The 14,412-nt window shown below is 41.0% G+C and overlaps 1 protein-coding gene across 2 annotated transcripts in view; it reads right to left on the reverse strand.

Moving 5' to 3' along the window:
• nav3 (neuron navigator 3) overlaps positions 1 to 14,412 on the reverse strand; it is a 534,705-nt gene that overhangs the window by 395,177 nt on the left and 125,116 nt on the right. For both annotated transcript variants that reach the window (XM_055006838.1, XM_055006839.1), the window contains one exon: positions 2,169 to 2,614. In XM_055006838.1, the coding sequence (XP_054862813.1) occupies positions 2,169 to 2,237 (69 nt within the window). In that variant the 5' untranslated portion in view covers positions 2,238 to 2,614. The remainder of the gene's footprint in view (positions 1 to 2,168; positions 2,615 to 14,412) is intronic.

The following is a 14,412-nucleotide window of genomic DNA, read 5'->3' on the forward strand; positions in this document are numbered from 1 at the left end:
TTACACTTATCAAAAGCACTTCATTAGAGGAATCAGGTCAGAGGCAGAGAGGGGGAACAGTCTCCGGGTGTGTTTGTGTGGATCTGTTTTCCAGTACTGTGTGCATTTCACCTCAGTCTATATGCAGGGGTTTAGAAATAGTTCCTGTTTGTGTGTTCCTCTTCTTCGTCTCCTGTGCCAGTTTCAGCCTCTATGGATATTGCTGCACTGGGTGAACCTCAGTGTATATGTGCATACTTGCTGGTTGCTGTATTTAGTACACCTGCACAGTCTAATGCAGTCAACACCCCAGAAACCAATTTTTGTGACAGTGCTGAGAATGTGGTTCATCAGTGAGGTCACAGTTGAAGATGGTGCTTTACTGGACTCCATCAAATTGAAAGGGTTGTTCTGATTCTTTTGTTCCACAAGGAAAGAATGTTAGAGCAAGGGCTGCAACAAATGTGAGCTGAATAATCTATTGATTATTGGAACGGATAATACACTAATTAAACCACTACTCAATACTACTTAAATTTAGCATGAACTTATTCTAGGTATGTGCTCACGAACAGTAAAGATAGTGAAGATGGTGGTTGTGTACTGTTATAATATACAGTAGGTGTGTTTGGGGGGATTTATATGAGTTGCTGCTGCAGCACTGCAAATTCTGATACCCAGTATTATAATAGTATGTTGAAAATGGCAGCTGGACCCATATTTGGCACCGCTGTGGTCAGGTAAGTCTAGACCAGGGACAGATGGCAGCACTAAGGTATGGTAATTTGCTTTCTGTGGTAACTTATCAAGCATGAGAAGCTCGCAGGCTGCGCTCAGTCAACCTGTTGACTTGGTGATGACATAAATGTTAGACGTTTCTGGTGAGCTTTCCAACCAAGCTGCGCAGGTGTAACTGTAGATTGAAAATATCTTCCTCTGTGCTTAGGCCCAGTGGGGTCAACTGAGGCTGGACAGCCCCTATGGCTGCAATACGCTGGTAGAAACCCAAATTATAGATTTGGTTCATCAAGGGTTCCTTTGGTTCTCCTGTGCTGAGATCAGCAGTGAAGTTGGACTACATATCCACTCTGATATGATCAAAGTGAGCAGTAATTCACTTCAGGTAGTGACACACCGTATGACTTCATGACTAATCAACGGTTAAACTTCATAGCAACTAATCTGGTCATCGAATGTTTTGATCAGTTGTACTTTGATTATTTGTATACACCATATTGTAACGCATCCCAGTACCACACACCATTGTGATATCAGTGCCAAAACATAACTGATTTAACACCTCTATGACTGTCAAAACTGAACATTACAGGCATTGTAAAAGTGAGTATTAAGGCAGGGCTTTTGTAATGGACTGCACTGGATTGTAATATTGCATCTCAGTGGATGTATGGGTGTCTATGTCCTCTGCTAAATAAAGCCAAGCCATTGCTTTTTATTGACCATAAAGACAGTGCTGCTGTCCTCAAACCCCGCATTCTGCAGACAGTGTGAACTCGGCCTGACGCCTGAGTTCTCTCCATCGATCCAGCCACCAGATGAATCTGACCCTGCTGAGGTCACATCGCAGCAGACACAAACTCAAATCTGGCCTCTGCTAATTTCACTATTATCTATCCAGAGTCTGCCATCTATAGCGGGGAGGGAGACCAGAACAGCACATCATGCTGCTATAGAGAGGAAACTATTTGTCTCCTTTTTAAGGATATTATTCCTTTCCTATTCCCAGTAGGGAGAACATAAAAAGCATCTAAAACAGAGAGTAAATATGTATTCCCGAGGGGGTCTGGAGCAGGCTCTGCCCACCGCCACGCCACATGAGCTGAGATGAAAGACTGGCGCTGCTGAAGGGGAGCACAAACTCCACCCCCCACCCCCCCACCCCGTCTTTATAAATAGCTATTAGGAGATATGGAGCAAAGGAGCAAGTGGGAATTGAGACAACAGCAGCAACTGGACCAGCATGTTCTCCTTTTTGTCAAGAGAACAACAAACCAGCCAATAAACAAACTTTCATCCCTTAGCTTTCTACATACATAAAACTGGAAAACAGCTTGATAGCACACACAACACACATACACACACACACACACACACACACACAACAGAAGAAGATGAAAGAAGAGTTTTTCATAGCAGAAACGGAAGAAAACAAGCTAACTTTTGCCTACCTTTTTCTGGTCCTCCAGCTTTTGACTTGTCGACTTCTTGCCATGCTTGCTGGCTTCCGGTACATCCATCCCTGGTCCAAATAAAGAGTAACTCCAGAATAAAATCACGGGAAGCAAGCTGAACAGAATCCAGATGGCTACAGTTTGCCAATGAGGGCCTGCGTCCGGCTCACGCCTTCACCCGGACACAGGCGATCCATTGCAGGGAGTGGTTTGTCTGATTGAAGTGAGGTGTATCTGAGTATTGTCAGCAGTACGAAGGCTTTGGGAGAAGGACAAACGTCAAACAAGTAGCAAAGGGCTACCGATCAAGCGCCATTTTGACAACTGCAGCAAAGACAACACCGATGAGGACGTGGGTCTTGCAGGTTGTGTAGTTTTACATGAAGGTAACTTCTTCCTCAGAGTGCAATCCCTGGTTCCAGCACACAGTCTTCCCTCCACATCTGGGAAAACAAGACACATAAAACACAGTATGATTCACATGCACAGAAAGCCAAAAAAAAAAAGATAGAGAAGCACAATTTTAGCTTCGCAATTAATGCAAAAGCTCTCTGCCTCTCCGAAAAGTCAATATTCCCTTTGGTGCTGCACTGTACAAATGGCAGGGGTATCTGCATATCAAAGTGAATGTTGCCATGGTGCTCAGAGAGGGGAGAGAAGGAGAAGCCTCTACTACATGCTGTTTGTTCTACGCTGAGCGATTGTTTTTGATTGTTGTCTTTTCCTCCAAAACCCATTTTCCACCAAAACGAAGCAGGGGAAGGATTGAGTCATGCTGAGGTCGGGTAAACCCGCACCCTGGGACGAGTCCAAGCATGGAAAGATAACCACAGGATCGGCAGCTGGCCCCTCTGCGGAATCTACGCGGGTTCAAGTTGTCTGTTTGGTTTAATCGCATCCATTCAAATGGTCTTACACTGCACAGTGATGGCATGCTTTGTGAATGAAACCCTGAATCTGATAGTATCTCTACTTTATGCCATACTCATTGACCCCTGTAGGACTAGTTCTACAGGGACAGATTGGGTAAATGTGAATTCAGTGCAATATATCACAGCAAATCGCTGGTCTTAACACTAGTAGTTGCTGCTGGAGAAAGGTTCACTAAAATGTTGCACTACGCTTTACATATTTATCTATTTTTAATCAAAGCTACACCATCGCCACTGAAAGACGCACACAGTGTCTACCAGCAACAAAACTGCATTTTAAAGGAATGCTTTGACAGTTGCCTCATATCTGTTGAATATGAAGCAACAGCAAGGAGATGATTGGCTCAGCTTAGCACAAAGACTTTAAGAGGAGGGTGTGACACACCTCCAGTGTCTTGGAGGTTGTTGTAGATTTCCTCACAGGGCAATCCATTGACTTTAGCTTATACAGCTCACCTGGGCATTCCAGGCTGTACAAGTTGGACCTTGTTCTGTTCCATCTACCCTGCATTAACCATCTTTTGTGTGTACCCTCAACACCTTCACAGCACACGTGACACACATCCTTTCCTCCTTTTATGTTTATTGTGTCTAATTTTCATCAAATACATTTGGTTTTGGCAAATTTCTTGCATGGTTTCCCTAACTGTCACATTGTTTAAGCCCACTTCTAACAAAAAATAATAAAAAAATTCAACAACGACCTATTGGAGTACAAAATGGCACATAAAGTATATCTACTGCAAACTAATACTGTTTTAGTTCTGACAGAACAATCATGCCACTAGCACTGTATATAGTTTCCCCACACACAGAAACACGATTGCACTGTCACTAAAATCAATACTCTCTGCACTGCAATTCAGCCACAATCCATCTACAGTAGCTGGCCAATCAAACACTCCAATAATCCCTCAAGGTAACTCACAGTAAGACAAGGCATCACAGAAAACAGCATCCCAGGGTCAACACCACCAGGTCATTAGGGAACCTGGATGGTGTTCGCCTTCATCTCCTCTTTTAACACCGGTCTGATCGTAACAGTTCTTCTGGCCACTAAATACTTACCCAACTCTAGAGTGACAGTGCAGCCCTGTCAGTTACTTAAGGCAATCACATCAAGTGCTGCCAACTCACAACTGGTTCTTAAGGGACATCATGAATCGAGCACTGGAGCTCAACAACATTTTTTTCTTGGGAGCCGAGAGTGTTAGCTGCTAACTGTAAGCTGTGAAAAGCACTCCTTTCAAGTACCATGGGGATGCTGTTCCATTATATTATGTAGTAGCCTCAAACAGCAAGTAATGCACAGGGAATATTTGCTGCAGTAGGTGATGGAGAAAATTAAACCAATGCTCTCTTAAGACCAGAAACACCACAAATTTGATGTAGGCAATAAGCTTCCTAGAACTGCTAAACTTGCTAAAAGCACAGCTGTATTGCTCCAAGTCTTCCCCATTTCCCTCAGCAGTGGAATTATACAGGGGGCTTCCTAAGCTCATGCATACTGCATGAGTGCTAATTTGCCCCTTTTTTCTTCTTGAATATTACAAAAGAAACAATAAAACCTCACAGGGAACACCATGGCACACTTTCAGTTTGCTGCAAGAAAGAGGCTAGCTGGTGCTGGCTGTCTCAGAGTGACAAGACGGCCTCCTATGTAGGCCACTGGGGTGAGAGGTCACTCTCCATCTGCTTTACCTGACAAGCAACAGCAGGTACAGAGCACCCTTATCAAGGAAGCAAGGACAGACACACCACAGGCACACAAATGGTCCAACTTCATGTTGTACCATTTGCAATGGAAAACCTAGACTAGACCTAAAACCTAGACCTAGAAAAATAGAAACATTTGTGGAGGAGCTTAGAATTCCAAACACAATCATACATACTGAAACACATGGAACACATCTTATGTTGTCAAACTATCCAAATATTTGTGCATAATTTATAAAGTAAAAGTGAATTAATGAAAAATCAACCATTATCAAAATATTATTTTTAATTACTCCATTTATCTCACTCACCAACTATCTGTCTATGTCTTTCTGATATGTTGGTCATTATAAACTACACTATCGTTCAAAAGTTTGGAATCACCCAGACAATTTCATGTTTTCCATCACACTTATATTCATGTTCTAACATAACTGCACAAGGGTTTTCTAATCATCAATGAGCCTTTCAACACCATTAGCTAACACAATGTAGCATTAGAACACAGGAGTGATGGTTGCTGGAAATGTTCCTCTGTACCCCTATGGAGATATTCCATTAAAAATCCAGATAGAATAGTCATTTACCACATGAACGATGTCTAGATTGGATTTCTGATTAATTTAATGTTATCTTCATTGAAAAAACTGCTTTTGCTTCAAAATTAAGGACATTTGTGACCCCAAAGTTTTCAACGGTTGTATATACTGGCGAAATGTCATTTGAAAGACCTCAAATGACCTAAAAGGATGATACTTGTACTGCCATGGAGGAATAAAGACCTGGGCCTAGAAGTTTCAGTGTTCTGTGCAGTATCTTAGTTATTCCTAGGATTGTACTTTTCTGGACAGATGTTATACCTGGAATCTGGTAGAAGCACTCCCCCATTTGAGAGGTCATAGCCCTCAGTGTTACTATCATCACTGGGACCACTGTGGACTTCACTGTCCACATCTGTTCCAGTTGTTCCTTTAGTCCCTGATACTTCTCAGTCTCGTTACTATCAACTTCTTTGCCACATCTACCAGAACTGCCCTCTTCTGCTCCTTGTCTACCACCAATGGTGCTAGGGTGGTTAGCCAGGGCCTGCTTGTCAGTCTGGTACTTGAAGTCCAACAGGATCTTAACTCTGTTATTCTCAACCACTTTTGGTAGCATGTAACATTTGGACTTGGGAACTTCTAGCCCACTGATCACATTCATCAGCCACAACATTAAAACCATTGACCGGTCAGTTGAATAAGTGATCATTTAACAAAACAAAGAGCCCAAGATGCTGATCAGACCTCCAAACTCTCCAGAGCCCAATCAGACTGAGTGTCCTCAGAATGTGTGACCAATTCAAATCCAACCCATGGAGGAAACCCACAGTACCCAAAGGATCTCTTGCCCATCCCTATGCCAGACACCACAGGACCCTTCTAGAGGTGACATGTCTATTCCCCGACATGTCAGAGTTGATTTGTTAGCATAGGGTTGACCCACACAACATTAGGCAGATGGTTTCAATGTTGTGGGTGGTCCATGTGTATGAGAAATATTTTTTAAAAATTAAGAAACTATCTCCCTAAATCGTTTCTCAGCAATATTGCAACAGGTTTTTGTCACAGACATTTGGACTTGTGGTAGGCTTTTGATTAAAGTACAGGCATCACTAATAATGTAACGATATCTCTCTTCTGGTTTTCAGTACAGTGTGACTGAATTAACATCACAAGACCCTAAAGACAAAGCAGCTTAATGAAATTAAGTCCTTCCAGCAGTTAATTTCATTATCTACACATGCACTCTTCTTATAGTGACATTTGAAAATATGTGATATGAAAAAAGGCCAATTATTTTCTACAAATTAAACTCCAGGCCCATATTTGTTATCTATAGTTATCTGTTTGTAGAGAGCATAAATAACAATTTGTGTTGATTTTACATGGTTGGTACACTTACCCAACATTAGTAAGATTACAATCATGACATTTAAAATTGTGATATATTTATACATGTTGCTTCTGGAAATATTTAAATAACTGACTTGGCTCTAACTGGTGTCTCTATTACTAGCTCTGCAGCTACAACTAAAGATGCTACATTCAAAGACTAACAGTGCTTTACAGCTCCCAAACACAAAGTTCCTTCATCAGAACTCTGAAGGTGATACACTACACTACACTACACTACCCCGGTGTCATCAAAATTAGAAGCTGTTAGGTTTCTTCTTCAGCAAACCACCTCAGCACCTTGCATTAGCAGTGCAGATAATGGCATTCGAAGAAGCTATTAACCTGCCAGAGATTTTCTCTTGCTGTTTGTCCAAGTCACAGAATTAGCATTAATTATCTACGGCTGAGTGAATCTGCCAGAGCACCAACTCTGGTCATCTGAAACTTAGCCTTATTGCAGTATGTTCAGAAATTTAGAAAACATTACAAAAATATTATAAATGGTACAGCTAAAATAAAACATAGGCGTTTGTGTTTTCAAAGTGATTCATTTTTCAGGTCTGCAGTTGAAGCAGATCTAATCAATAGACTCCATCTCTCCATCTGTCTCTTTCTGTCAAGACTGCAACGGTCCTTTGACATTGATTTAAAGGCAAATATTGAGATCTTCAATCTTGATTCTTGACAACTGAGATGCGTTTTACTTTGAGCTAAAAAGACGTTTGTAAAGATGAACAATTGACTATGGTATTGTAAGTAAGATTAGGCATGACCCATTTCTCACATCACACTTACCCTGTAGTATAAAATGATCCAAGTCAAGTGCTTGGTGCTGAAGAAAAGAGCTCTGAGTTACAAAACACCTACTGAAATCATTATAAATGAAATAAAACTCTGTCTCTTTGGCAAATGTGTTCCTATATTTATTGTTTAAGGGATTATTAATGTGTGCTTTAATCCCCTTTGGTTGTAAAGAATCTTATTGGAAGTGAAATCTCCATATTTATGAGCAGCAGCCGCTGCAGTTTCATCACAGCCTGGCGTGCAGTGCTGGTAATCCCAACTTCAATCTCTACAGCTGGTACGCATTTCCCCCCAACCAGTGGCCTTTCACCAGCACTTAGTATTCATCGGGTGTCTGTAACTCTCCAAGTGGTCAATAAAGTTTGATTCATGAGGCCTGGGGCCGTAACTACACAGCGCTGCTTCAATTCGAGGAGATGTAAATGACGGCCTTAGATCCAGGCTGATTTCCTCGGGGAGAGCAGGAGGGTTGGGGGAGCATGCGTCGTAAATTCTCACCTCAATAGGTCAGAGGTCAAATATAAAGAACGTCCTGCCATCACATTAAAACACCATAATGGCCTAATGGAATTCCTACAACATGAACCTCAGTTTATCAGCCTCTGAGAATCACAGAAAGTCAAAACACACTGATACACTGACTAAAATGGTTTTGTACTTTGAAAAAGTCTTGCCACGAGTCTACATCTTAACTGAACTTTTTCAGTTAAATGTAAGTGGGTATGTACCATCATGTGTGCATTTAGATAGAGTCCCTCACTATTTAATACTGTATCAACCAGAGGAGGCTGTCATTCAGACTTCATTCATTCAGAAAATACTGTAGGGGTTTAGCTAGCAACAGGCCACCATGGCAAAGACTTCTGTGATGCTTTATGTCTTCTGGGCAGAGTTCATGAATGCTACACAAGATTCAAGATTTTTATTTGCCATTTGTGTGCAAATAGACAGTCTAGGCACATTGGATTCTCTCTTGGAGCTGAGTAAAAACACCTAATCAAAATAGGAAGCACAAATTTCCAAAACACTTTGCAAGAGTAGTAAAACAATTACAAAAATATGATCAATAAATCTGAATGCTGGAGCGAAGGTGTATTGCAATTGTCCAGGAATATGTAGAGGATACTGCACATCACATCATATTGCAGTTACAAGTCGAGATTGACAAAGACAGTGTTCCTATAACCTCGTGTCACATACAATCATCCCCCTTTTGCGGCTGATTTTACGAGTCTGTTGATCGTAGCAGCAATATCAGCATAGGGACTAACATAGACTATGTCCAATATGTGTTTATTGATTAATCAGTCATCTGTTAAGAAGATTATTCTAATTATTTGCTTCCCTATATGTAACTACTATTTCTAAGTTGTATATATGTATAGATTTACTTCCTTTTGACAGTGTAAAGAGTGAGAAACAGTGTGCTGTATATCTGCATAGTAGCAGTGGGTCAGTGTCTGTATGCTAAAGACTGGAGAGAAGTACACTGATGGGAATATTCTTGGCAATTAGGACATTTGTAATAGCCTTTCCATACTTCACTAGGCTCCACAATGGGCCATTAATAATACTGATAAATCTAATAAATGCAATAAGGATCCACTGCTTCACATTATAGCACTTAAGGGACTATACTGACCACTCTGCAGCTCTCTAGTAGAAACCGCAGCACAGTTAAAACACACTTTTGCAAATTCCATGGGTGGAAACTAGAGTTCTACTATCCAATATACTAATTTACTGTTCTGCTGTTGTACTATTCATTGAAAACTAGCTAAACACATGCAAAAACATGGTAAGATTAACATATAGAAGTGTAGGCCGTAGGTCAGGTGTTATGGATATTATGATGTGATGAAACAAGCAGTAGCAAAATACCCATAAAACGAGCTTGAAAAATTCTAAATTAATAAAACAATAAAATATCAAAACTGCGTTAGAGTATACTTACAGCACAGCATTTCAATGGGAACCATATGGGAAAACAAGGAAGGCAGATGCTACAGTAAATATTAATGATGTGCAAAATGTGCATTGTTGTATTAACATAAACAAATCTGCAGAGGCCATATGGTTGTGTATAGGAAGCATGTAGGTGGTTATGCAGTCCTGATGCAGAATAAATGGATGATTGATGTCAACTATGGTGAAACATTCATGAATCTGGACAGTTGGGCTCCAAATTAGAGTGTTTACTTTTCAGATGGCTGCAACAGTCAATATGAACGTCTAGATGCTGAGCACACAAGGTTGTGGTTGGTCCATGAAAGCTTCTGCCTCTGATACTACCTTCAGCAGACATTATAAGACTGCAGAGGGCCATTAAACGTAACAAAAGGCACAATAATTAGTCATAAATATGTCATGTTACTGTAAAATCTCAACATGCACGAATAAATAATTGAATCCCAAATCTTCTTGATATTTTGTTGGTTTCAGATACCAGAAATGAATTAAAAATCAGTTTGTTTTGTTTGTACTAAAATCTATGCTTAATATTTCTTGGAAATTATCGTTTGAAAAGTTAATGCACAATTTTAGATGTTTTCTCTGACATAAAGACAAAAATTCAGATGAAAGAGTAGTTTTGTTGAGAATTCCTCTTAAAAAGCACACTGTGCAACTATGTGTTAGAAAGTTGGTCTTTTTACTCCGCCAAGGACGGTAGAGTTATGTGACGATTGACGTACGTCTGTCTGTCTGTCTGTCTGTTCGCAACATTAATCAAAAACAGACAAACGGATATAGATGAAATTTTCAGGGAAGATCGGAAATGACACAAGGACCAAGTGATTAGAATTTGGCAGTGATGCAGCTTATAGTCTGGATCCATGGATTTATTAAAGATTTCTGTATCATTGCGACATGGCAACATGGTGTCACTGTAACTATGACAACAAGTGATTGTGATCCTTCTACAAATCAATCACTGTGGACTTATCAGGACTTATCCATTGGAAATGACACAAGTAACAATTGATTAAATTGTGGGGGTGTTTCTGAGTCCCATCAATTCCCGTCGCCCGCTACATATTTAGGTCACGCGATTCCGTATCCGTACATAATGTACACATGTGTAACACACACCTGTGCTCAGCGCAAGGTCAATTTGTTTGTGGGTACATCTATATTACATGGCCACATTCTCTAGTGCCCTGATTTCTGCCAAGATTGTTTTCAAGATTTCAGCCGTCGGAAATGATACAATGACTAAGCAGCCTTGGCGGAGTACTGTGCTCTCTGAGTGTTTTTCTTGTTGATTATAATGGAATCGTAGTGATGCAGCATCCATTCCACATGTGCTACGCATGCAGTGCCGCCATGGGGCCAGTCTGGACTTGTGAAACTCAGTTTGCTTTCACCGTTCTCTCTAGCTGTGTCTCCCTCAGGAGCAGGATATAACTGATTATCATGCCTCTTTATCTGGTATGACAAGTAATCCAGAATTACAGTGTTATATTACATTATATTGTGTTCGGGGCTGCACAGTGGCTTGGTGGTTAGCACTTTCGCTTTGCAGCTAGAAGATCCCCAGTTCACGTCCCGGCCTTCCTGGGATCCTTCTGCATGGAGTTTGCATGTTCTCCCTGTGCATGCATGGGTTTTCTCCAGGTTCTCCAGCTTCCTCCCACAGTCCAAAAACATGTTGAGGTTAATTAGTGATTCTAAATTGTCTGTAGGTGTGAATGTTAGTGTGATTGTTTGTCTCTATATGTAGTCCTGTGATAGACTGGTGACCTGTCCAGGTGTCTCCTGCCTTCACCCTCAGTCAGCTGGGATAGACTCCAGCCCCCCATGACCCTAATGAGGATTAAGCAATGTATAGATGATGAATGGATGGATATAGTGTTATTTTCCGATATTTAAAAGTCTATTTTCTGCTTTTTATTTCTATTTACTGAGGTCTTCAACCTTCAAGTTACTCTTTAAGTCGCACCACTCCCTGTAGAGCCAATTTGGCAAATAAGCAGAAAGCTAGAAAGTTAGAGGCAGCTAGAGTTCCTCAGGTTGACTGAATATTAAGGACACACACAGGTAAACATCCACACAGCTGACAGTCTGCTACACCTTTGATCCCTCATCAGCCTCACATAACACTGTTCACAGCTACAGTCATAGAGGAGAATTCAAACTAACAGGAGGCAGAGAGTGATGGAGAGAAGAAGAAGAAGAAATGGAAGAAAATGAAAAGGCAGGGGGGGTCAGAGAGAGTAATGTAGGTGAGAAAATATGAAAGCCTGAGGAGCCAAAGTGCCAGAGTGTTAAAACTAAGCGACAACAGCAGGCGAGCAACAAAAATGTCTCATAAAAGTGCAGTTATGTTAGATTCAGTTAAATAAAAGCAATGCAAACAACATAATCCCAACCAGATATTACATACCAGCAACCACCAGGATGATAGCTGATGAAGTCAGTGGTGAATCTAGAACATTTTAATGGGATGGCAAGAGGTTTTGGCGGGTGGCATGGGAGGCAGTGTATAGCAGTCCCCAGATAAAAACACAATTCTACTGCTGGAGGTAAACGCAGTCAACTAACATCCTTTCACAATATGTATTGCCAGATTATGTTGGTGCACGTTTCCCCAGCTTTCATAATGCCTGCTTTTATGCAGACTCTGCTGAACAGAGCAAGCTAAAATTTAAAATATTTAAAAAATATTTATTTGCTAATCAAAACAATTCATCTCTGCAGTTGCCTTTGCAAGCCTAAAGTTCCTGCAACAACATCCCTGCATCGTTACGGATTCAATTAAACCAGTGTTAAATACTGCAGCAGTGCACCTTCAGCTCTTTGATAGTTACTAAAATCTGAGCTCAACTAATGTCAAAATGTTCCTCTAAATTGCATCTTGTTACAAATTCTGTTTAGCAAGCAACTTTTCCTGTGGCAAACATGATGACATGTTCATTACTGAACCACACTTAAAAAATGTTACATTCATTTCTGTGAGTTAACATAGTTTGGTTGGTTTGACTTCAAACAAAGGCTAAAATTTCACCTTCAGATGCAGCAGCAACTCTTGAATCAGGAACAGCTCCTGTCAGGGAATGGGGAGAACCAGGGTGTCTACAGGGAGCTTTATCCTCAACTTTTCAAAGATATATACTTGGATTGCATTGCTTAAAAGTAGAATATGGCAGCAAAGGTGGCAAAACAGCTATGACAACCCAGAGGATCCATCCTTGGATTAGCTGCAGCTGGCACTACGTTTAATTGGTATTGCACCAACAAAGCTGCACTAAAGGCAGCCCTGGCTTTTTCTGTTGTCACGGTAACAGAGGAGAGAAGGCACCAGCATGAGTATGTGTGCCGGTGAGCTAATGCATGCGATGCTGCAGGTATCCTGGCTCTCTTTAACAGGGTAATCACTATTGTGAAGGTGAAGACTGACATGAAAAGTGGCAGCTCATTAGCTTGAGGAATGCATGTTGCAGTGTCAATTTTGCGCTGTTTGTTTTGTTCCACACACTTACCCCAGCCAGACATCTTCCTGGCACCTTGCTGTTTATTGTTCCCTGAGATGGCAGAGTATTGGGTGGTGACAGCAGAGTGATTCAGGAATGACACCTGGACCCTCACAGTTGAAGCAGAATCTGCTGAACAAACGGGTCTGCTTGTCTGGAATTTTGAATCACACTGGCAACAAGATTCTTCAAGTAAACAAAACTACATATTAGACCATTTGAAACAAATGCACCGACAGCAGAAAGTGGGAACCATTAAGACTTTTGCATCTTTAGGGAGGCAGCTAATCATCTCTGGATTACAGAAATGCAAGGCCAGGCTTTACTTCGTTGAATAATGAATGAACAGAGCTAAAGCAGTAAATTGCTGGATGTTTTCATTTTATTATCTTTTAGGTTAGAGTATTGCCAGTCTAATTTGTAAAGTCCTGAACACACCAACAGTTGAAAGGACAAACATGTACATCTATTCATCCATCCATTGTCTATACACCACTTAATCCTCATTAGGGTCATGGGGGGCTGGAGTCTATCCCAGCTGACTTAGGGTGAAAGTAAGAGACATCCTGAATAGGTCACCAGTCTATCACAGGACTACACATAGAGACTAACAATCACACTCACATTCACACCTATGGACAATTTAGAATCACCCATTAACCTCAGCATGTTTTTGGACTCTAGGAGGATGCTGAAGTATGCGGAGAAAACCCACACATGCACAGGGAAAACATGCAAACAGCATGCAGAAAGATCCCAAGCCCAGGCCGGGACACGGACCAGGGGTCTTCTAGCTGTAAGGCGACAGTGTTAACCATCAATCCACTGTGTGGCCCCAAATATGTACAGCAAAATCATTGTTACCAGGGGCGATCTCAGCAACTGGCTGGTCAATTCTATCGTATGGGGGGTGAAATACAGCCATGTAAATATGTTGTGTTAACTGTAGTAAGCTAAATTTGAGCCACTCACCAGATGTGTTGCACCAACCTCTGCCAAAGTGTAAACCACTCCGTTGTAAAGCCATAATTAAACACTTGCAGAAATAAAGAATAAACTATGAAAATATGGATGGATGGATGGATGGATGGATGGATGTCCATGCAGATCAAATATTCATCATCTATCACTGATGAGCAATCAAATGGATGAACCGATGGAAGTAGATACATGGAGCATTTTCACATTACAATCGAAGTCCACATGTCTAAATATATTTGAATACACGAACACACATAAAAAAATCATGTATTAAAAACACATCCATAAGCCAAAAGTCTAACAGAGCTCTATCTGATTGACGGTTAAGTTATTTATTTATATATTGTTAAACACAGTTGTAACACCAAGTTATCCCACTGTGTAGTTTCTCTCAAGCCTA

This window comes from Amphiprion ocellaris, chromosome 21 (genome assembly GCF_022539595.1).
Source record: "Amphiprion ocellaris isolate individual 3 ecotype Okinawa chromosome 21, ASM2253959v1, whole genome shotgun sequence".
NCBI lineage: Eukaryota > Metazoa > Chordata > Actinopteri > Pomacentridae > Amphiprion > Amphiprion ocellaris.